Here is a 24,610-nt window from a genome sequence, read left to right as displayed (position 1 = left end):
GAAGCCGTTAAAGCGTGTTAGGCTGGCAAAAGCTGTAATATTTAAAGACTGTCCACTTGCAAAACGCATATTCAGTAAATTTTATGTGCATATTTACTGCGAAAATGGTGCTTTTGTGACCAACTGATGGCTATGATTTATTTATTCCTTTTAAAAATGTGAAGTAAATGTTGTGAATAATTAACAATAACAGAAAGCATAACTTATTTAGGCTCATCAAAAGTTCAAACTTTATTTATTCTCGGGCGGTCATTCCCTATGGGTTAAAACCTTTTTGAGTTTACAGTCGTAACTACCATCCAGTATCAATCAGATATTTGAGTTTGGCGATGAGCACTAATCAAAAGTTCAGCTAACGCTGATTGTTGATTGGCTGGCTGTTCTTGTTGCCTTAGCTCTCCATATGAGATTAAGCCATCTCAGCACATACTAGCTCTTTAAACATCCATTCTGATATATCTGTTGAAAAAAATAAGTAATTATAAAAGTAATCACTAACACTTTTTCTATAAAAGCATAATTTGATTAAAAATGCATTTTTCAGTGGCTAATCTGGCTGACAGGAGAAGGAATTTGTTTTTTGTAATCCAGCATTGGTTCTACAACCCTGAGTGCAGACGTGATATTACGTCCAGCAGCCATCATTCATTCTCTCCCCTTCAATAATTTAAACTGTCTTCTTGGGAAGACTATTATAACTGGTAGCTCCAGATGAGTCACACTCGAGTAGAGATGAACTCATCTGAACAGTCAAACACCGATGATGATGTGTTTCCATGGCCCAGAACTGATGTTTACAGCTTATAGATAATTAGTACCTCTCACTTGGCTATTAAGCTTCATGTTTGTGGCAATGATTCAGGGGGAAAATATCTGAGGAGAAAATAGCAGTGAATAAATCAAGGAAGTGAAGTTAGCTGATTCTCAAACGCTCCTGGCTTCGGGGTTGTAAAAAGAGTGTTCAAAGAAGCTGAAGAGAACAGCGCTTTATGACACTTTCCCCAATTTCCTGATTGCTATATTCTTGTCTGCTTTTCCAAGTTTCCACTCAAAGATGGAGGTCTTTGCCCTGAGGGAGATGAAACAGCTGGATTATTGGCTCCATCCCAGGCTGCTGATTCTGTTTTTTAAAAGCACTTTTGGTTGTTCAAAATGTTCCTTGAATCAGTCTAAGGACTAACTCTTCTGTTAGATGCTTCGGTTAGAGCATAAACAACTTAGGATAGTAGTTGGTGGCCAAGGTATCCTTCAAGTCAGTGTACAATAGGAAACCCAGTCCTGCTTGTTAAGAACTCAACCCAAGTCTGCTTTGGTGTGATCTGAACTTGCTTTATTTTGGCTTCTGTCCTTTAACATGAAATGAACACACCAAAGTGGATTTTCAGTAGTTTTATTGAAAAATGCCTCTTCTGTTTTCAGAAATAAATAAGAAAATAAGGCTGTGGAATTCACAATCTGCAGTTAAAACATGAAGCAGCAAGACCATTTCCATAGTCTTGCATGCAGGTTTTGACCGCATTTGATACGATGACAATGACGATGACAAATATTCTGATTAAAACAAGATGAAATGTAGTGAACATGTACTAAATATACACCACAGACATGCAATTCCACCTTTGGTAAAAATTATCTGTGACGGAATAAAGGAAAACTGATAAATATAAAGATACAAAATGAAAGCGGTGTTTAACTGAACCTCCTAAAAGATGAACTGAATGAGAAAGGTTATACTGAACATACTGGATGAAGTGTGAAAGCAAAACAATAAACATTTCATATGTGATGTCCTGACACTGAACATTTTCCTTCCTGCTGTACTATTGCTAGCCTTGTTACCATGAGTGCACTGTTGAACACTGCTAGTCAATACAAACTCAATGCAAATATGTTACAAGCAAAAAGACAAATGGAAAAGGAAAGCTCACAGGTTTTTGTAATTTGTTTTTTGTCTATTTTAAAATTGTGCCAGTCACCCCCGAACATCATCAGTCTAAACCCTTCGCCTGACACAAAAAAGAATATTCACATAGATTTTTAGGCACTGAAATGTATTACCCAATAAATTTGAGGTGTCAAACCCCATTTTTATTTATAATTTCATGAACGAACACAGGTTAAGGTGAAGAAAATTAAACGGATAAAGAAAACGCTACTTGTCTTTATGATGTTAGCCTGCTGGTTGTCTTTCTTGGTAGTGATCTCTTTTGACGCTGGTTTTGCAACTCGCCGTCCTCCTCGGGGAACTGGACTACTTGGGTGTCAGGTTCAGATGGGTATTGGCCTGCTTGGAGATAGCATTTGGGCCAATTGGCAAAGTAATTTGGCACATTTTCTCTTGATTTTTCTCAACATGCACAAGAAGAACTGGTTAAAAGTTGTGTTTCTTTCTGATTCCACCTAAACCACTGACACAGCTAGTTAGTAAACAGCAGGGGTGTGGCCAGTATTGGTGGGGGGGGTCATAGGTGGCTTGTGTGACACAGAGGGGGAAATGGTTGTCACCAATACAGCTACACAGCAACAAACTGGTTTGAGTTGTTTGTCTTATCATCGTAGTGTAATTTATTCATTCTTTAGAGGGGAGGGCTCAATAGTGAAGGTTTGCCAGTATTTATCTTGGTAAACCAATAAATTTGCAGGCGAAATGAACGTTACTTCAAAAATAGCAGTCTGTATGTAGTCTGCACTACAAAAAACCCTTTGAGACTGTTTTTATCACTTAAACATGGCCCAGGTCACCCAAGGCACCCTTTGGGCACGCCCCTGCTATACATTTCAGTGCATTCATATTCTCCTTTTGTGTTGTTAGAATTTCAGGTGTTAGTCTGATAACCACAAGCATTACCAGCAATCAATTCCATCACATACATTCACAAAATGCAACAAAACATGAGATCATCAACCACCCGACTAGAAAGAATTTGTGAAAGCTTTGTTAGTATTTTAAACCAGATGTAGTTTGGGTGGGGTTTCCTTGTTGTTGTTGGTTTTTTTTTTGTTTTTTTGGGGGGGGGGACATGAAAACATGAAGTGGTGAATCTAAGCCTGCAGGGTCACACGTGTAGGACAGACCAGCATGACCCCGAGCAGTTTAAAATGGCTACAAGCACATGGGTGGGAAGACTTAAAATTTAAAAAAAAAACAACCACCAAAAAACAATAAAAATAAAATGTTCTGTTGGCGTTTGAGCAAGCAGCAGGTTTGTTTTGCAAGGCACAAGCTTTAAAACTACAGATGTTAAGACTAAATTTAGTGGACTTGATTCAAATATCATTTACAAGGCACAAATTAGTTTATTTACATGTCACATGGAGAGAAATGCTGTTAACAGAGTTGCTGCTGCTGCTGTGGGTGGTGATGCTGAGGTGGCTGCACTGGTTTCTCTGGTACAAGTCCACCTTTGTTAGTATTTGTTTTGGCTTGTCGGTGGTGTTGTTTGCTGCATGCTCCTCCACTGAACAAGGCTTCTTTGTTTGGTCTTTGGCTTCAAGATGCAAACAGGCCACTAAAGAGGTCGGTGCCATCACCGCTGCTGCTGGTGTTTTGCTCTACTGTCTGTGAGTCGTTAGTACTCGTTCCCTCTTTGTTGTTGTGATGTTTTCAGCACAGTTTGTTAATTGTTTCCTTTGGTGGTTATCCCTTTAAACAGCTTTAGAGCATATGAGTGATTCAGTTACAGGACTTTTTTATTTTGTGTTTTCAGATGGTCAGTGAAAGCAGCACAGGCGGTATAAAAAGTCTACTATGGTGAACCTGAAACGGGCCAAAGAGGATGGAAGGTGTCAGTCAGGTCAGCAGAAGACAGCAAATCAATAACCTCTATGTGCTTATTAGTTGACTACAAGTTTCACACATGCACTAATCCCCCCACAACAGAGTGCTCAGACATTTTGGGAAGTGCATTTTCTCCCTTTTTATAAACCAGAGTCAGGGAGTATTGGCCCAGCTTAGAATAAAGACTGGAAGCAGATTTAAGCTGTTGAGGTGGTTTGAAGTAATTGCTTCACATCAAGCTCAGTCTTCTGTTTCCAGACTACTAGATGTCCTTTTCCCCAACGATACTTCTCAGCTCATCTTGAGGACTCCCGAGGAATTCCCAGGCCAGGTGAGAGATAGAATCTCTCCAACGGGCTCTAGTCTACTCCAGGGTTTCTGCCCAGTTGAATGTGCCCAGGAGGCATCTTTAGCATCTTTAACTGGCTCCTTTTGACACAAAGGGGCAGCTCAGACTCCCTCTTTTGGAGGAAACTTATTTCAACCTATTTTTTTCTATTGCTTTTATAAATTACTTTCTATCTTATACCTTTTTTGCTGTTTTAATCTACAGAGATTTCTGAGTTATCGCAAAGCATGCATTGGCTTTGCAGGTATCATTTTATACCATGCCCTGTCAGAATCCATCAGCCTAACCCTTGAGTTTCTGTTTTCAGTGTTATTCTAAAGTCATCACATCCCAGACTCATGAACAGGAAAGTGCATCTCCCAAAATGTTGGCGTGTTCTTTTACTGTTGCATTTAATCCCAGATTGCCAAACAGAACTAATGTCTCTGATCACAGACAGGATGCTTTACATACCTATGTATCCCTGCCCATTGTAAGGAATACCGACACACTGAGAGGAATCGCAGTATCCAGGAGGTCCAGGAGGCCCACGGACTCCGGCGTATCCTGGACGTCCAGGAGGTCCGCGAGATCCAGCAGGGCCTGAAGGGCCTGGGGGTCCGGTCCTGCTCTCTCCTGATGGACCTGATGTGTTTAATTTAAAAAAAAATAAAAAAATAAAAAGGTTATCATGATCAGTAGCATTTCAAAGAGGGAGGAAATGGACAACACACCCATGTGTGTTCAACTGTCAGTGTTACCAGACTGCAATCACAGCAGGCTGAAGTTTATGGAATCATATTTATTTCATCATATGTGCGAGAGCAAAAAACATAATACCAGCAAATAATTCAGTTTCACTTGCGGAATTAAATTCCTCGTGCGTAAATTCAGCAACGCGCAGCCGCGCACACGCGTGTGTCAGCTTTACTCACGCTGCTACAGTTTCACGCTGTCACTGGTAGCTCTGCACTCTGAGAGAAATCCTGCTCATTTGACTGTCTGGAGGAGGAGCCCAAATAAGGACAGGGTCCTAATGTAATTGGACACTTCAGGTTACTGCATTAAACTCAGTTACACTGTGGCAGTGACAGAAACGCTATTTTAAACTGCATTTGATCTGAAAAATAAAGTTTTCTGAAGTAATTATTAACAGTTATTTAGGCAAGTTCTGAAGCCTCTGCACAGAGCAGACTCGTGCATGCACGAAGGCTTCTTTGTGCATATGAAATGAAATTTGCTTTGCCTTGTTATGATATAAATATAATTCCATAATAGCCAATCGCCACGACTTTTGACATGAGGTGGAATAGAGTTATCTAACTCAGCTTCACACGCTCCCATCCTGCATGGATAATAGGTTACAGTTACAGCTCTGCGACAGTCCTGATTAGGCCACAAGCCAGAATGATAACCAAGGATAACGGTCTCTAAATAAGAACTGTTGCTGGACGCCAATAATTAACGTGGTACAGACCAAGAACAGCCTTACATATAAGATAACTGGGGTCATAGCCAGGTTGGGGATAGATGATGGTTGGAGTGATTTTTAGCTTATTTCATTAATACATGGAATGAATTTTATCCTGACGTTCAGATTATTTGCACTCTTCCTCGCTATACTTCCATGACATGGCTTTAGACACAAATGTGCGTGTAGTCACAAATTTGTGCTTGAACTGCTTCCCTTTTAGAAATAAATGTCCATCATCTCAAAACGATACCAAAACAGGAGCAGGTCTATCATCTTTTTCCCCCCTCTGGGTCTGTTTATTAATAAAAAAAAAACTGCATTAAGGGGATTCACTTCAACTTCATCTGCAGCCCCCACCCCAGTGGTGCAGATATTGGAGATCACACAGGGGGTTAATGGGATATCTTCAAATGGTCACCAAACCCTACATTCAAACTACATGGATAAATCACATCAGCATAATGCAGCATGGACAAAGGTGGTAGCAACATGTCTTTTATTTTTATAAACTTTGCCTCAAAGGAAGGGCGGGACTGATTCTCCAGTAAAAGCAACGTTTATAAAAATAAAAAGATGAAACTGTTCAAATGGTGCAGATCAAAGGCCGGCTGCGTTTTCATTTTCTCAGATGTGAACGCTTTCATGAAGTGCGTTTTGCTTTGAGCCAGCGTGTTTCTGAGAGTCAGAATTTTTAAAAGCCTTCCATGTGCTTTTATACCATTAGAACTAATAAAAACTACAGTTACACTCTTGTATTTGATGTAAACAGAGATGAGAACATTTTATGATATTGTTGTTAGACCACTGCGACTCAACGCAGCTGGAAACAAAATTAATTGAAAAGGTGTCGAGCTGCTGCTGACTGTCCCGGGCATGGAATGAAATGATGTAAACTATGATGGGGAAAAAGAAGTAGGATGTGCTGATCCTCCCCTCCCCTCTGAATTTTGTCTAGACTTGGACAGAAAAAGATTGGAAAGTTTCCTGCCCGACTGTCTCCTCGCCGTCCTCGGCATGTCCTCCAGGCTGACTCACTGCTCTCCTCTCCCTCCTCGACTCTAACTGCTTCTGTCTGACAGCTGGGACCGTCACAAAGCGGCAGGGTTGCAGTCGCGGAGGATGGAGTGCGATTACATAAGCAGTTGCTGGTGAAACTGCTTTTTTCAGGACCAAAGTCTGTGTTTTTCTTTAACAATGCTGCACCACCACCTGGCTAAATCACTACTTTAAGGGCAACTAAGCGCAGTTTTAAGGAGCAAGAAGACATGGTTAACTGAGACAAATTCAAACCTCTCAGTGAAATATACTCATAGGAGACGGGACGGGGGGTATCTTGCTGTCAAATGTGTGTCAACATGTCACAACACTGGTGCCAGAGACTAACAGGAATGGCAGCAAACAAAGCTTTCAGCATTTGAATCAGCCGACATCTTTGAGTGGGTGGGGGTGGGGTGTGAATAAGGTGAGACACTCAATAAGATGAGTGACAAAGGCAGGTAAAAATCAAGGTTTACATCATCAAGGTAGATCGTTATATGCAAAGGCTCCATTTCCATCATCTTGGCTCAAACATTGAGTGTGTTTGGGTTTTTAGTGGCAAATGTGACGAGACAATAGTTCTGTTTTGCTGAAACATAAATTATTTATCTTTTTTAAGCCTTACAAATCTGTAGGGGCAGTTCAGATGATGGTTTCATCAACGATGATAAATTATGGACTTAGGAATCAGCTTTGCCTGTTAACTTTAGCTGTCAGCGATCTCACCAACATTTTAAGTATTTTTGGTGTCTTGCTAAAGAATGTGTACCTGGAGGTCCCCTCGGTCCTTTCGCTCCAACTACTGAAGTTCCTCGATCGCCTTTCTCTCCTGGGGGACCTGAAGGGGGGGAAAGTCAAGTATCATTAGGCTGGGAGCTCGGAGGTCTCAATCCTGTAAGTTGCAGAATAAAATAAGACATTTTTTCTGTCTCCCCTTACATAAGAGCTCCTACTTAAAAGCTCCTCCCTGTGGTAGAACTTGGCTTTGGAACATTTTTTTTGCCTCTTCTGAAATATGTTTCCTGAATTTTTGTTACATAAAGTGAGACAGGAAAGTGAGACTTCAGAAAGGGGTCCTTAATGAGCAGAAGGTGAGGGTGCAATGCAAATACATTTAATTTCTGATTCTGCCCGGCAACATCTTCAGTAGTTATTCTGTTTTCTTTAATAAGACTGAACACAGGGATGAATGCACTAGCAGCCATGTTCATGATCATTTAGATCGGAGTTTTCTAAGTTTTGTTGACCGAGTGCCAGTGCCAGTAGTTTATCTGGATAAATGAAACATGCAGTGTGCATTGGCCAATCTCCCTAGATTACAATTTGCTGTTTGTGGATCAAAAAATCTCGTCAAATGAGAATTTAAAAAAAAGATGTAAAAAAGTGTCTCTGGGTCAATAGAAGTACTTTTTTCACTGCAGTATTTTTACATTTTGGCATCAGCAGCTTTATTTGATTCGATCTGGACTGAAATTCAGATTAACGATGATGCCAGGCCTTTCTAGCATTCTGTGATGGTTTGGTGCGTCTTAGGTAAACGTTCTGCAGAGTAAATAATCACTTTGCTGCCTTCTGTGCTCCCATTTTAGAAATCATTTGACTTCATGTTTATTTTTCTAACTCCATTTGTTCATGATGTCAGCCTCTCCTGCCGTGCAGCAACTTCTCAGGGGTGGCTTGTACCTCTCTCTCCCTGCTGGCCGGGCAATCCGGAACTTCCGGGGAATCCGTTCCTTCCTGTGGCGCCCGGCTCTCCACGGGGTCCCTGATTGCCAGGAGGTCCAGGAGGGCCCGGAGGGCCTGGGTTATTGTTGCGGTACATGTTGCTGGGGATTTGATTCAATAACGAGTTGACCCGAGTCATTTGTTCTGCAACAGCAGGGTGAAGAGAAAGCAAGAACATTACAAACCACATCGTGAAAGCCAAGAGGCAGAGATTTCTAAATCCATGTCAGGAGGGGGAAAATGTGTTCTACGTACCTTGGACTAACTGTCCGCAAACCTGTCTGGCAATGGATCGCATCATGTTCTGAGGAGCAAAGTCACCCTGGGTGCAGACAGGCAGGATTTAAAATTGGAAAACAGTGAAGAAAGGAATAGAATAGTTCTTTATTGTCATTGTGCACAGACTTTATATGAGTCAGAAAATGTTTCTCTGAAACTTTTCATTGAAACGTGGCTCAATCAGGATTTTCGTGACCACCTGCTGCTTTTGCACTAAGGAGCATTTGCAACAGCTATAATGACCCCCACCTTTATCTCAAAGGTTGAGGCTATAGAGACCAAACAGCAGTCTAGCAGGGGAAGAGCTGTCAAAAGTCCAAAGTCCTGGTCAAAAGGTTTGCAGAGTTGGGAGCTCTAACAGAAGCTGGCTACTCGTTTTTCTCCAGGTGGTTCAGTGAATTCGTCCCACATGAAGCTTTGGATTGTCCATGCCAAGTTCTAGTTTAACATCCTAGGAGAACCTATTGCACAAACAAACTCAACAGTGGTGCGATGCAAATGGGTCCTCCATTATGGAGAATATGGAGTGCACTAATATGAATATCTCCATTCGTTCCCTGCTACTTCGCTCTTCAAAAAAATTGAAATTCAAGTTGAAGGTCGGCAAACTGAAGCGGATCCAACATGCACTACAGATGGTGCTTGACGTCCTGACAGAACAGGACTTCCAGGAAGTGTTCCCAGTGTTGGAAGCACGGCAGCTCTGGACAAGATTACTACTTCGAGGATGGCATCCAATTTCTGTGTGTATATTTTTGGTTTCTGTTGAATGTTCTCCCTTAGACGCCTCAGAGCATTTCAACACCTCAGCACTGATGCAATCTAATGAATGTCCAAAAAGACTAGATTCCTCGTCTCTCTCTGAACCTGAAGTTAAAATTGTCTATGTTGAAATCGGGCTTCAGACTAAAATTTAGAATGGCAGCCGCACTGGATGCCAGATGAACATGCACATGAAGACAATCCAGGAGCAGACACATTTAAAATGGTACAGTTTCTTTCATGGACTTTTTGGTCACACGTTGTACATCAGGAAAATACTCCAAACAACTCGTAATGCTAAGTGATAAGTTCCCAGCATTTCCTACTGTTTGCCCCATTTGTCATTTCTCAAGTCACTTATATGTAAATGTATTATTAGAAATTTCCTGAAACGTGAAACTGCACAGGGAATCTAGCCTCTTGTTTTCATCAGCTTGTTGTTGACATGTTGTAGGATATTTTTAATATCATCACTTGTGGACAAAAACATTTGATGTAGGTTTACTCACTCTCTCTCCCTTGTCTCCCTTTGGACCATTGGGACCCTAGAACCAGAGAAATAAAACTGTTAAGAACTATTCAGGCCCAACGTGCTGCTCAATTAACACACAACCCTGCCAGCAAACTTACAGGAGGACCAGAGTCTCCAGGATTTCCTGGTTTTCCTGTGGTACCTGGTACTCCAGGAGATCCTGGAGGTCCCTGCAAGGAAAAAGAGAAGGGTAAGAAAAATATCGATGAGTGGGAAAGAGGACAAAGATGACTCTTGGGAAATATGCCTGCAAAGGTAGTAGAAAGCTCTTTGGAAAGGCAATTAAATGCCTCAATTGTTCACGTGGTTTGCAGCTCTGAGGTGTGCATGTGTCAAACCATTAGAAGTCTTACCATGGGCCCTGGGGCTCCTCTAGGTCCAGCTGGGCCTTCCTTTCCTTGAGGGCCCTGGAAATATAAGATAATGACTAAAACCCTAAAGCCATACAGTTCATGTTTAAAGAATTCAGACCGCATGGATGCCATTAAAAACAGCCTGGCTATACTCACCCTCACTCCGGCGGGTCCCATTGGGCCAACAGGACCAGGAGGACCACGAGAACCCTGCAAACATGAGAAGACCCCTCAGAAAAAAGTATTTTATGCTCATCATCTGTAACAGAAAGTCCACCTTTCCTCTGATTGACCAACTCGAGCTGGTTTGTTTCAGCGTCGTGCCGGACAGTAAACGTCTTTTTCTTTTTCTTTTTTCCCCCCGTGCTCATTTGCTCAGAAACTCTGCTCACTATTTTTATTGTCTCTGGTCTTTGATGCCTTGGCATAAGATTTACAAGGAACATAACATATTCCAGAACCGTTTTATTGGCCATTATAAACCAGGACCGCATGGTCTGTAACTCATTAAATGCATGTTGCTATAGCATCTGCTCCAACATGGTCACCTGCAGCCTCGTTGCTCCAATACGGTCCACGTGGAGTTTGTTTTACTGGCATAAAGAGCTGATTAATCAGTCTTACTCATGAGTCTGAAGCTCTGCATGAACACTGCGGGTGAAGGTTTGAAGGTTTAATTCCCAATTGTGCATGCTGTTCCAGTGCAACAACACTTTGAGCAGGGCAGTAAATTGTTCCAGTCCTTTAACTAGTTGAGCTGACTGGAAGAAATAAATTATTGAATAAAGGATTTGAAGTAGGTAGCACTAATTACTGTTGTTTTTCCATCTAATTCATTGTCTTTTTTCGAAATTCTACTTACAAACACTGAATTAGTTGAAATAAAATAAGTAAGCAAGGGCTTTTAAATAAAGTCGTCATCAACTCTGACACACACACACAGAAAGAAATATGGATGTTAAATGTGAACATGGTGGCAAAACGTTGCCTACTGTTACCAAGTTTTTGAAGGTGACCCAGAGTTTATTAAAACTCTCAGATGAGTTTTCAGTGACAAACCTAACAAATGTTTACCAGAAATTATCTAAAAAAAAAAAAAAATGACACTTTAATCTGTTATTTCAAGGCCTTCCAAGTTCAACCTTGGACATGAAGCTCTGATTTCCAACCAAGAGCAGCAACTGTGAATTTTTGACATGATTTCATTCCCAACACTTGTCACATCCCAACACTTGCTCAAGACCCATTGGCACTGCATTTAAATGTTCCTGGTACCATTCAGCCTCCTCTATCAAAATTTACAGTTAGGCCCATTCGCAACACTTAATCATAACCTTTTTGTGAGTAAAAATAAAGCAGTGTCCAGCTGTTTCATAACCCTGTAAATTCATCCCCTTCCTTTCTACACAAGTTGGTTGCATGTTCACACAAGACCAACTGCTTCTGGTGCTCAACATTACATCAAAGCACCAACACTAAGGAACATCTTATCTCAGAATAGTAACGGCTTTGATAAAACGGTAGATTTCGGTATTTTGGCAAAGCGGTCATTTTTTTAAAACTTGGATTGGATCGATTCTTCACCACTCTACCCAGGTTTGGATTCAGTTCTTATTAAACACAAGAAAAGACCTGTGCAGGTACACGTAGTCCCTGTGATCACAAAGCTCAAACATCAGTTTAATACTGGCTTCATTTTTAGTCTTGGATCTATATGATGTCAAAGAATATGGTAATCTCACAGAAGCACCAACCAACCTTTTGTTTATGAGGGGTAGCCAATCAGATGTGCGTAATGGAGATGCGTTGATGATTGGTTTCAGACAGAGGATGAGCCGAGTAGCTGCATTGAGGCCCAATATAAGCTAAATATGGATTATTCTGAACTTGTGAATCATGTAAAGCTACTCTGGTAGGTCCAAGGATGAAAATAATGACTATAAGGGCGGGGAAACATAATAGGTCCACTTTATTTGATTTACAACACTGTTTTGAACGAAGCAACTAACAATTTTCCACCAGGTTTGTGCAGCCAAATCTCAATAGACCAAAAATAAATAAATCTGATGGTAATAATTTCCACATTGACAATTTGATGAGATTATCTTAATCCAATTTCAAGACAAGTAGAGAAAAACGTTTTTGTTTTGTTTTTTCTGTGTGTGCGTCTTTAAATTTTGGGGGTTCCAGTAGATAAGAAAACATAACGGATTACAGGGAATTTCAGAGCGGCTGACCCAAGGAGGTGACCATGCTACAAACTATTCACTATATGCCTATCATTTAGGGTAACTTTTTATCTAACTGTTCAGTGGGGGAAGAATATGTTTGTGATTAAGTCAGAAGGCAAGCATGGACGGATGGAGAGCCAAACATCCGTTCCAAGCTGCTGATTTCCTTGTTTTCTTTCAATCAGACTATAAACAAACTTTTGGTTTCCCCGAATTTCTACAACAGAGGAAGAGAGCATAAAGTTACCATGAAATAAACCACAATTATTCTTTAAATGATTGCTCCACTTTGTCTGAACCTTTATTTTTCCTGATATCTATTGGAAATAATTTGTCAACCATTGATTATCGTACAACTTTTTGCACGTTTTAGCTGTTAGCAGAACCTGCACTCAATTGGTTGATCACGCCTTTTCTGCAGCTCTGCTTCAAAAATGTTTTTGTGCAGTTTGACATGGAACCTTTAAGGTTGGAAGCTGCACTCTGTTTAAATTCTTCTGAAGTCTTTTAAAGGTCGAGCTTGAAGCTATAAACAAACACCATTCCACATTTAAGCCAGGAACACCTGAGCAGGTCAACCAAACTGAGGCCGAAGATGGCCTGGAGAAAACCGATTATAGGTTTTAGGCATTTCAGGGGCCTACCTGCTTATGGCTTCATCTTAACACAAGCACACCTTTGACCTCTGGTCAGTATCACCTTTCTTTACCTTCTGTCTGTTTGGCCTGGATTCTTCTTTTCAATTCAGCCTACACGAGAGATGCTTCCTTCCAGGAAGAAATGAAAGCACCATCTGATATCTGTAACTTAATATTTCACACAGACTGCTTTCACTTTCATGCCAACGAAGTTAAGGTGTCACGTCTGTCTTTAGGCAGCTCATGCGTTCCCAGATAAAACAGTTTTCAGTGAGAGGAGGATGTAGTGGCTGACCGCGGGTCGACACTTATCCAGCACTGTTAATCAAGGCGACTTGTTCTTGGCTCGAATGTGCGCAGAAACGTAATTTAAAAGTAATATTCAGAAACCTGCAGTGGAGGCACGGTTGGCCTCTTCTCTCTCTGAATTCTCCCCAGCTGGAAAAGCATCTGCGTGCAGCCAATGTGGCCGCGTGCCAGACCAGTAGTCAAAATGTGAATTATCCCCAGTTTCCTGCTTTCAAACACAAACTGAGCTGCACTTACTTTCTGCCCAGGTAAGCCTGAATCACCGGGGTCTCCCTTTGGTCCAGGACGGCCCTGAAAACAGAAAGCAACATCATTAATGAATGAAGACGGTGACTCGGAGGGACAGAACAATTAGAAATGGATCTGTGACTGATGTAGATGATAGCAATATTAACCAGATTAAGACTTGCTAAATAAATCAAAACTCAAATTTTATTTAATGATCCATGTCAGGTTTAGTCTATAAAACGTACATATAGCCAATATAACAATTGTTGGACTAGTTAATATCGTGGTGCTGCATTTTTGGGCCAACATAATGATTGTTTCTGGAACTAGAATTGACCATACTTAGAATAAACTCAAGCACATATGCCAAATGTGCTTTCCACAAATTCCACCCTGTACAGATGTTACAAGGAGCAAACCATGCTTAAAGACCAAAACCATTTTCATTGGCTATAAACTTACTCTAATGTCCTCCCCAGAGGACATTAGAGGAACTGCATTTTTTGGCACATCTGGAAACTCAGGAGTGAAATATAAATATTTAAACTACATTATGATTTATAGTTGCACAAGAGTTTTGAAGTTTGAAGGTAATGTAAAAAAAAAAAAAGCATTAGCTGTATCTCCCAGCATCTGAAATCAAACCTACAGCCTCAATCGAGTGTATGTTTTAATCCATAAAACCTGTTTAATCCACTGTAACCTTTAACAATATCGTTAGATTAATTGAGTACTAAGCAGCAGAAACTGTCCAGTACTTTCCACAAACCTCTATTTCGTGGGACCTTTCTGGAAAGTGATCTCAGTTTAATCTGGGTACATCTAATCTCTGAGACGGAAATCCAAGCTGTGATTTATTAACATTCAGTGATACTGACGTTCGGGGGCTTCTTGGTATCGCTTCTTTCCCTCACACATGAAAGAATGTGAGTCCTTGCCACAGATACTCCCTGGCTTGTAAATTCTCTTTATAATAAATCACCAAGTAATCCCCCCCACTCTGCTCTGTGTGTGTGTTGATGTCAGGTGTGTTTACAGACTTACAGCTTCTCCTGGAATCGACAGCCCGCTCGGTCCTTGAGGGCCGGGCAGACCCATGGGCCCAGGTGGTCCAATTTCTCCCCGCGGGCCCAACGGTCCCTGCAAAATACAGACAAGAGAAATATTTAAACATGGGAGGAATTTATTGTTGATATCTCTTGTCCCAGTTGAAGTGTACTACTGTTGAAATATTTGGAAAAGGCCGGAAGGAGACAAGGAATGCTAATAGAACTGAGCCTTCATATCAAGGACAAGGAGAGCACAAACACTCAATCAGTAAGTGGAATCAGATGTGCTTCTCAAAGCTCTTGCACTTGTACCATCTTTTATTTTCTTCAGCTTGCAAGAAAATGTGAAGCAGCAAGTGATGAAGGGAAATGCGATAGAGAATTTTTTTTTCCCCAGGAACTTACAGCAGAACCGGGCTCTCCTCTTTCACCTCGGGGACCTTTGCTGCCGGGGGCACCCTGAAAAAAAAAGATTTTTTAGTTAACACAACAAAGATAAGAAGGACACAAGAGATGCTCGAGGGGGAAATTAGTCTGAACATGCCAAAAGGGAGCCAGTCTGGAAGAAAAGCCTGAGGAAGCAGAGTAAGGCCTTACATGAATGCAGTCACAACTCACAGACACTAGCCCCTAACAGCCTGTGTGGGAGAACTGCTTCCTCCCGAAGGACAAGAGATAGTTGGAGTTATTCAGCAGTTAACACAGTGATTCAGAAAGCACAAAGCTCACTTATAAAAGCTGCAGGCGGCAGGAGAGCCCAGTCCCTCTCACCTGATCAGCTTTTACAACACTGCGTGAAGCCGGATTATTTTTTTCATCAAAGCTGAAATATTTTTAACTTGCAGAGTCTTTGCACTGTCTATGTACGCGTTTTGCATGCTCTAATGAGCGTTTGATTTCTAATTTTAGTATATTTTGAGATTATTTTTAATTACATTTCATTTCAGTTAGTTCCCGGGGAGAATTTTCTGATGTCTGTTTAGTTTTTTTGTTTTCATTAATTACAATGTTGATTTTAGCCTTTTTAATTATCATTGTGGAGGAGGGCTTAAGTCAGAGGTAAGATTTAGAAAAATCTGGGCAGGATACAATTTTAAAAAACTTTTTGTGAAAGCAGTCAACTCAGTCTTGCAGACATCCAGGCTCTCAAAAAAAAGTCCAATTTCCTTTATATTTGTATTTTATCTTAATTTTCCAAGTTCTCAAACTCTTTTAATTACTTTCATGTTTTTTTCTCAGAAGTCTAGTCTTTATTTTAGCTAAAGATAATAACAATAACCTTGGCCTGAATGCACAGTAAGCAATCATTAATGCTGTTGAAAGGGGGCATTTTAATCCAAACAATGAGCGTTGCCTTTTGAGAACCAATTCTGCTTTTCTTTATTTTCTGTCATTTTCAGACCTTTCATTTACGAGGGGCAGCCAGTCAGAAGAAAGTCGACTTGAAGGGAGAGGAGGCCCAGGATGAGATAAAGAAGGATTATTATTGAACTGTGAGTCATGCAAAGCTATTCTAATACCATCCAAGAATAAAAAATATATGGTTAAGAATTATTCTTTTCCACATCTCTTGTTTAATTCAATTCAATCAATCAATTCAATCTTTTTTCTCCTACATTACCCAACATGCATTGACAGCTCATTGAGGGTTCAGGTGGGGCTGTGTAACAGATTCCTGTGCAGCGTTGTGGGTTTTTGTTTGGTGATAGGAAACCATGTAAAACTGTATGTTTTTATTTTCATCTGAATCATGTTTAAATGTCAACGACAACTAATCTTTTGCAGATATGTAAATATTTCGTGACTTTGCAGATGAATGCACGAAGAACATTTCCTCCTGAGGTTCATTTAAAAACACCCAAAAAAATAAAAAATAAAAAAAAGCCCCACACACATCTTGGCAGCTTTATGTTTATTTTCATGGTTTTTTCTGTTACTAATTAGCTTTATATAAACAAACTAGTTTCAGATTTCGTATTCAACGTTGATGTAAATGATGAATTTCCAGCCTTGTATAGTTTTAGCAGCATTTTCAGACCCTGCAGAAAAGCATTCTGTTTCAAGCCCTCAGTCCATTTATCGGGTGATTTAACGATGAGTATGTTCATCTTTTTTAAAGTGAAATCTATTTAAACTAAAAAGTATCTTCCCTGAGAAAAGTAATGCAGGGCTTGTATTCTGTAATGAAACACGTTTCCACAGTGGTTGTGCTACCATGTAACGCATAAGTCAAAGCTCTGGCTTTCCTGGTTATTTATGGCCACTTATGCGCTGTATGTTGTACGAGGGAGAATACCGCGTCCTGAAGCACATTAACCACAGGAAGCCTCTTTGCAATGCCTCATAAAATCTTTTAAGAGAGTGGAGAAAGTAAACTGTGGTGCCTGTCTGACAGCTGATGGATGAACCTACAGCAGCCGCCTCCTCCCTCTGACTGCTTGTACGTGAGGATAACAGCTGACGTTTCTCTATACATTCCTTTTTATTGCAGTACTCCCCACTTCCCTGCGCAGTCTGCAACTTTCATGAGTCTGAAACTGTAAAGGCCTCATACCATTCAGCATGAATATCAGTGAGTTCTGCTGAGATAAGGTGGTCCTGAGTCTGTAAAAAGCTGCCCTGAGTGAAAATTGTTTGAAGCAGTAAATGATAAATTTAAAAAAAATGTGCTTGAAATGTAATTTAAAAGTTAATTTAAATTAGAAACTGAGCACTGCTTTTACCATCATCATGTCTGCGTTAGAGGCTAACTGGGTGTAGCAAACCACCTTTAAGGATTTTATACGTGTAGCCATTTGTGAGTGTTTTTGCTAACTTCAGCAGGTGTCTCTAAATGTGTCTCTTTGCTCACATTATCCTCACAAATCCCTAAAGATTTCACAATAAAAGCATTATCTCTACTATATCTACCAAGCCACTTGATGCTGCCTTGCCCTCCTGACAGCTCTTTCCTCATCCTGCTATCCACCAAAGCTGATTGGACCACAGGACTGGGGCAGTGGTCCAATCAAACTGGAGCCCCAGAAACAGTACCTGCTTTTGAATGACCTTCCAATTCCTCCAGGCCCTGAGTTTCACAATCAGGGAGCTGACAAGTTATCGGCTGTCTGGTTCTTCATTTATAACTGATTGCACCGTAGAGACCTCACATGGCTCAGAGCTGCTGTTCCTATCTCTGATTTCTGTTTTCGTTAGGCAAGAAAGCTCAGGATTTAACTCTGGCCATCAAGATCAGTGTAGGACACCATCCACCTGTCCTACGCTCTCGATTTTATGCATTTCATTTGTGTACACTGGTTAACATTCACAGTTGTCTTTAGAATAGAAAAGAGCCCTACAAAAATGGATAACAGTTTGTTCTCACCACTGGTCCGTGAGGTCCTGGCGGCCCATTGGCCTCCGAGGTGCAGGTGCAGGCGTTAGGAAGAGACGGACACTTCATCTCATCTCTCTGTTTGTGAAAGAAGAAAACAATTTAACTGTCAAAACGATGGGAAAAATGCAAAGGTAAGGCACCGATTGCATTCATGCAAGGTCAAATAAAATTCCTTTTGAAATCGCTGCTGAACAGTCACACGACTCTCATTGCACAAAGACTCTGCACAGGATGTCTGCAGGTAAAAAGTGTTCCATGAGGTGGTGAGCAGAGCAAAAACTGTGCTGTGTGGCGCCCTGTGGTATCATTTATTGGTATCGGCTTCACCGACAAAGACAGTGAAAGTAAACTACAGCCTTCATGTAGTTCATATAAGCTTCTTATATGAACTTTCTGTTCATGAAGCTCTAAAATCCCATCAGTGTAAGGGAAGATACAGAATTAGCATGGCCCATAGGACAACTGATAAGAAAAATCCTGTGTTGTGAGTATTTCTGAATAATGATGACATCCTTTCCTATTCACGCCGACTGGGAATGCTAACTATGATGTTCAGTTGCTTGGATTTAAAGCATTTGCTAAACACTCATGTTGGACCCGATGTGTGGATATTTCAGCTCACGCAGGACTTTCACAAGGAATTAAATCTCCTCTTGTGTGGGTGGATATTTCCACCGAGTCCACGCAGATCGCCTCAGTTTGGATCATTTAACCAATCAAGCAGCTGTCCCTGCTCGGCAGCAATTTAGATAATAATCCGCTGGAGTTGAAGCACTTTTCAAAATGTTTTGGACATCCAGCTGCAGACATACTGCGCTCACACAAAGCTCCATTTGTTACTGTGTCTCTGGAGATCTCTGCTGGGACCGAAGTGAGAAACCATCACACTGAGAGAGGCCAGCCGCTTAACCACAGCCTGAGCTGTTCTTACTGTAGCTGCTGCTATTGCCCACAGATTTTCACCCCACAAAGAGCTTGACAAACAACAGAAAGCATTTTCACAAACAACGTTTGGACCTGCCCTGGATGAATTAGATTCATATGTTCTCGCGTTCTCTACGGCCTAAAAATCAAGATCTCCAAACACTACTGTTGTTCCTCCTTCTCTTTCTGATCACCATCTAACTGTCCGCCATCAGAATGAGGCTAAGGAAGGGGCGGTCCCTTCCTGTTAAAAAAGGAATTCTTCCTCCCCACAGTCGTCAAGTGCTGCTCACAGTGGATCGTCTGTTTGTTGGACTGTTCTCTTGCTAATATTCGCGGGTCATCAGCATACAGTGTAAAACCATTTGAGAGGACTGATTTGTGAGTTGGTGCTCACTAAAGCATGCATTTGGAGTACGTGCAGAATGTGGTTTGGCACCGTCCTGCTGAAATTCATCAAGATTTTCTCCAAAGTCTTCTGCCATGTAGCATTAATGGTGCCTTCATAGATGTGCAAGTTACCTGTACTGTACCATACTTTGAACTTTGCTCAAAAAGTTTTTGTCTCTTTAGTGGAGAGGATGCAGCGTCTATGAACGATTTGATCGACCACAGGAAATGTTTTTAAATTTTGAGTCCGTGTTAAATGGGATAAGTCCACAAAAGATGGTTTCATTTCTGAATCTCACTCCTATATATATATATATTTCTTTTTTCTTTTTTTCACAATTTTTAATTATATAAAAATTTAATTACATGTCAAATCAATGTTTTTTTGCACTTCAGTTTCTTTGGAAACCTAGCTATGATAACGGGACACCCAGTTCATGTTGTTGTTGTTTTTTTTAAAATAAAATGTAAGTACTGAACATAATTCAGCTTAGATTATTAAATAAATCAGCATCTTATGTGTGCTCTGAAAACTTTTTATTTTCCCACAGTTCACTGTGCTTTTTTTTTAAGCTGGCTCACACGCCACTGCATATCATATATACCCAGTTTATTTCCCTCTGTGATTCGAGCCGGTTCTGACTCTGATTACGAGTCCTCTGCTTTGATCTGCTGCTGGGTCTAAAAATCCCTTCAAAGGCAAATCAAGGTCACACTTCTGCCTGCTGAGTGTTACAGTACAAACACACTCGTCTGTGTTTTACCATCACTTTTAACTGTGACTAAATGCATCAATAAAGTTTTTGTGCATTGTTCCTTGGTCTGGTTTCTTTCAGAGAACCAGCTGGCCTGATAGCACCCCTTTATGAGATGATCAACATCCCCAAGATGCTCCATAGATGGAAAAAAAGCCAAACACAGAAAAGTGTACACTTACAAGCCAGTGTGAGTTTCTGAGATATATGGGTCGTTTATTGCTGGACGTAGAAATTAAATTGATCTTCGTGTACCAAGACAACCTCACTACAACCTCTTCTTCACTTTCAGACTTAAAGAAAACCCAAAGTGTGCATGTGTCCAATCAGGCTGTGAAAACAGCAATGGGTTTTTTGGTGTGGGGTTTTCAAGGTTGAATAAAAAGATTATATCTGGGAAGGAAATCTTTGCACCCTATCGGCCAAAACTTCATCAGCTGTTTCTATATTCTTTAATCCCAGTAGACGTTCGGAGGAGATACTCCCCAGCACAGCTGATTATCTGGAGTCGAAGCTAGCGCCAGTTTATCATCGTCACTCAGCTGCCGGTTTGAGGCTAAAGGAGCGACGACGTGCCAGAGTGGGCACATGCTAAATATGTTAGGCTCAAAGGCTTTGTGGAGGTCGGGGTTCCCTTACCCTCGATGGGAGGTCACAACATCTGTCTCGGCTGGTCCAGGCCAAGTTGCAGACAATGTCGAACATCTGGAGCTGGAACTGTGGAGAAGGGGGGAAGAAAAAAACAAAAACATGAATATGGCGTAGTGGTACATGTGTCTGTGATACACCCTCCACCGCTACCAGAGGACATGCAGAAAAACAGCAGAGAATGAGGCACTGCCGAGTCCCATCAGCCCCGGGGAGAAAGGCTCGCATTACAACCCTGCTGATTGATTTACATGTGGCGCCATGTAAAACTCATTTCACTGTTTGAATTATCTACAACCTCTCTGTACCCCCCCCCCCCCCCCCCCTCAAAAAAAACCTTTTAATTAATTACAAAATGTTCAAAATGCTGTGGATTGTGTTCAGTTCACTCTCTGCTCATTAAAGTTTGTTCAGTATTCAAACTAAATGTACAGCAATGAATAAGAATACTGCTGACAGCAGTGCTACCCCTCAGCCTCCTAGCAGACACACCTCAGGTATCAATTTCAAAATCCTACATCGTTATCAAATCCACAAGATTCTCAGAAAACTGAGATTCAAACGATTTTTGGTAGCTGCACTGATTGTGTCAATTTGAAAATATACGTGACTACCTGCTCCAGTTATCACATTCACAAACGTAGGGGTGATGACAATACCCCACCAGCCTTTTACAGCTGAGGTAAAAAGCTGCACTGTTTGTTTTGCGCTGATAAAGTCAGCAGCAGCTAACATTTTATAATTGTGCTACTTCATTTTTCTCCACCCAGCTTTCACCTTGGTTCTTGATTTTTGTCTGTGATTCACCAAGATAACACAAATCTACCAGGCTGAATTTCATAGAACGTGTTGGTAGGGTGGTTGCCTCACAGCAATAAGGTCCTGAGTTCAATTCCGCAATCAGCCTGGGATCTTTCTGTGTGGAGTTTGCATGTCCTCCCCGTGTTTGCGTGGGTCCTCCGGCTTCCTCCCGCCGTCCAAAGACTTGCACTTAGTGGGGATAGGTTAATTGGAAACTCTAAATTGCCCAAAGGTGTGAATGTGGGAGTGAATGTGAGTGCGAATGGTTGTCTTTGTCTATGTGTTAGCCCTGCAACAGACTGGCAGCCTGTCCAGGGAGTAACCTGCCTCTCACCCTAAAACAGCTGGGATAGGCTCCAGCACCCCTCACGACCCTGAATAGGATAAGCGGAAGCGAATGGATGGATGGTGATGGGAGGGTTGGGTGTCGGAACTAGTAAATAAACCCCAGTTTTAAGTTTTAGTTTTGACAGAAATTTTTTATTTGTTATTTTGTTTTTTTTGCCAGTTTAGTGAGAATTCAACACTGTACAATGCGAACTTGTGAGGCTGCTGAACAAAGCATCTTTAAACAGAGAGTTCAAACACAGACACAGACATCAGCATGATGGTGAATGTAGTGCTGTAGAGAACTGACACTTACGTGGAAGCCTCACTTCCTGTTTTTTGTAACACTCTGATGTAACGAGTCTTCTCGACAGCTAGTTCAGTTAGCCACGTATTGCTAAACTCTTCTGTCACCCAGTTTATAAGCTGTGCACCCTGATTGTTTAATATCTAACTGTTGGTAACTGATTTAGAGTGGAAGGCATGCATCAACTGAAGAAACCTAACAAGGTGATTTTGCATGTTTAGTATGTGAGCAGTGAGGGAAAGCAGGCTGCAAACAAAGGCAGTTTTTTTTTGTCTGCTGGCATGTTAGAAAAGTCTTACTGTATCACCCAACCCTACTTTAAAAGTAGGACCAGAAGATGCTAAAGATCAACAAACTCTTATTGATTACCTGGATTATATAAAGAAACAGATGAAATCTGTGTCAATTTAATTTGTTTTGAAATGTGTGTACTATTTGCAGTCAAAGTAAAATAGAGATAAAATAGAGAAAATCATTTGTGTCGGTAGATAACATCAGTCTCCTGTTTGTGTGAACGCAGAGTTCACTTACAGTTGCCGATTCTCCTTTGGAGCCGATGGATTTGGACATCTTGCCCAGGACCTGGTAGCCGTCGCTGGACATGTTTCCAGCGGCCTTGATCGGCTTCTCCGCCACTACCTGGCAGTCGATGTTGAGCTGGACGTTGGTGGGTGAAACCAGGATGTGCAGCTTCAGACAGAAAGAGAAAGGAAGGAGAGATTTTATTGGCGCATTCTTTGTTCTACGACCATGTGCCATGTCTGGTTTTCATCCTCGCAGCCTGCACATTATTAGGTTTTGCCGAGGCCATGGCGGAGGCTGCGGGTGAACAGGCTCGATCATGCAGAAGTATACGAGTGCTCACATGGAGGGAAAACAGCACTTCTCCTCTGTCCATTCAGAAAGAGGGGATTCTCCATCATGTTCTAAAGACATCCCTGCAGTGCTTTGGATTTTGACCTTTTAAACTCTTTCTTGTTACTGCCCTGCAAATATGAGTATTTCACAAGGTCAAGTATTTCCATTTTCCATGTCCTTGCGGGATCATGTTTAAAGATGCCAAATAAAAGGAAACCCTTTAACTTTTATCAATGCTGCTTCCATTTTCCTCGTGACATGCCAAGAATGAGAATGTGTTGAAACTCCCAAATAATAAACCAAATATTTACCACTTACATTTAAAACGTCCCATGTGTTTATACTACAGGTTTACTTTGCACAGGAAGTCTATGGAACTTTTGGATAAACCACCATCTTAACCACCACCACCACCGTCCTCTCATTTTAAATAGTTCCAACCTATTTACAAGATTATTATTAAACTATTAAACTCTGTTATTAAACCTTTTTTACCGTGTCCTGACTCGAGGGCAGACGAGTCATCCTGCTAAACTGAGCAAACTGGAGGGCTCCTCGCTGAAGCTGCACTCTGGTAGTCAGAGGCGACGTTAAAGCAAAAGCCTTCAATAATTACACCTAATCCACTTAATTACAAGCATCTACATAAAACTCAGCTGCTAATGAGCTCCTCAGCATTTGGTTAAGTGCAGCTGCGTAGAATGTGTCTGAAAGATGAATGTCAGTCTGAGTTTTGTGCGGTTCTGGCCAACACCAGGGGAATAATGTGAAATCAAACCAAAAACCATTAGACCCAAGGTGCGAATGTGCCTTTAGGCTCCGATGTTCTAACAGCTTTTTAAAAAATTGTAAAACATTTATTGTTTCACTTCAACGCGACACCTAAATATTTCTGACATTCATGCTACATTTTCTTACTTTTTGAAGCTATTAAACAGATTATTTTGAATTAAGTTGAACTATTGTGGGATAATTAATAACCACAAGGAAAACGGCTCTCTCAGCTTTCATCTGTCCAAACACTGCAAGCGTTTCATTCAGTAACTTTTTGCTTTTCTGATAAATACCCACCACTGGCATCATTATTTATACCAGTGTACTGTGAAGTCACAGGTTTGCAGAGTTAAAGTTGTTCACTGTAAACCAGAGAATATTTAAAGGTACGCGTCGGTGCAGACGCAGGTCCAGAGACTTGTGAACAAATCGTTTTATCTGCTCAAAGATTCCTCCATCTAATTGAAATATTCCAGATTCAGCTGGAAATGCTCATCGAGAGGCCAAATCTACCCTGAATTCTTTCCTTCTCTCTCACCGATGGACTTCGTACAACTCCAAACAGTAAAATAACTGCGGCAGCTCCGCCGTACACACAACACCACAATTTGCATTTCTCCTCAGTCACGTCACCCTCGCCGCATCGTGTCGTCATTTTGTGGTGGAGCATCAGCACCGCCTTTGCAGCGGCTTTTCCTCGAAGCGAGTCGGGCTGCATGGAGGGAA

General features: G+C 41.2%; 1 protein-coding gene across 4 annotated transcripts in view; it reads right to left on the bottom strand.

Moving 5' to 3' along the window:
- Positions 1–1,374: 1,374 nt before the first annotated feature.
- The window catches only part of col12a1b (collagen, type XII, alpha 1b), a 151,801-nt gene continuing 128,565 nt past the window's right edge, over positions 1,375–24,610 (bottom strand). For 2 of the 4 annotated variants that reach the window (XM_085247749.1, XM_085247751.1), the window contains 15 exons: positions 22,784–22,942; positions 20,809–20,886; positions 18,089–18,175; positions 15,130–15,183; positions 14,720–14,815; positions 13,685–13,738; positions 10,426–10,479; positions 10,270–10,323; positions 10,015–10,086; positions 9,894–9,929; positions 8,599–8,665; positions 8,302–8,487; positions 7,388–7,456; positions 4,581–4,751; positions 1,375–2,287 (listed from right to left, as the gene is read on the bottom strand). In XM_085247749.1, the coding sequence (XP_085103875.1) occupies positions 2,163–2,287; positions 4,581–4,751; positions 7,388–7,456; positions 8,302–8,487; positions 8,599–8,665; positions 9,894–9,929; positions 10,015–10,086; positions 10,270–10,323; positions 10,426–10,479; positions 13,685–13,738; positions 14,720–14,815; positions 15,130–15,183; positions 18,089–18,175; positions 20,809–20,886; positions 22,784–22,942 (1,362 nt within the window). In that variant the 3' untranslated portion in view covers positions 1,375–2,162. Of the gene's footprint in view, positions 3,758–4,580; positions 4,752–7,387; positions 7,457–8,301; positions 8,488–8,598; positions 8,666–9,893; positions 9,930–10,014; positions 10,087–10,269; positions 10,324–10,425; positions 10,480–13,684; positions 13,739–14,719; positions 14,816–15,129; positions 15,184–18,088; positions 18,176–20,808; positions 20,887–22,783; positions 22,943–24,610 lie in introns of all 4 variants that reach the window. The other 2 variants (XM_085247752.1, XM_085247750.1) reach the window with 2 other exon arrangements.

The sequence above is a fragment of the Mchenga conophoros genome, linkage group LG15, assembly GCF_057382185.1.
Source record: "Mchenga conophoros isolate Kocher_MC1m ecotype Shallow Benthic linkage group LG15, M_conophoros_male_GT1.1, whole genome shotgun sequence".
Classification (NCBI taxonomy): domain Eukaryota; kingdom Metazoa; phylum Chordata; class Actinopteri; order Cichliformes; family Cichlidae; genus Mchenga; species Mchenga conophoros.
This window is presented reverse-complemented; position numbering and strand designations above follow the sequence as displayed.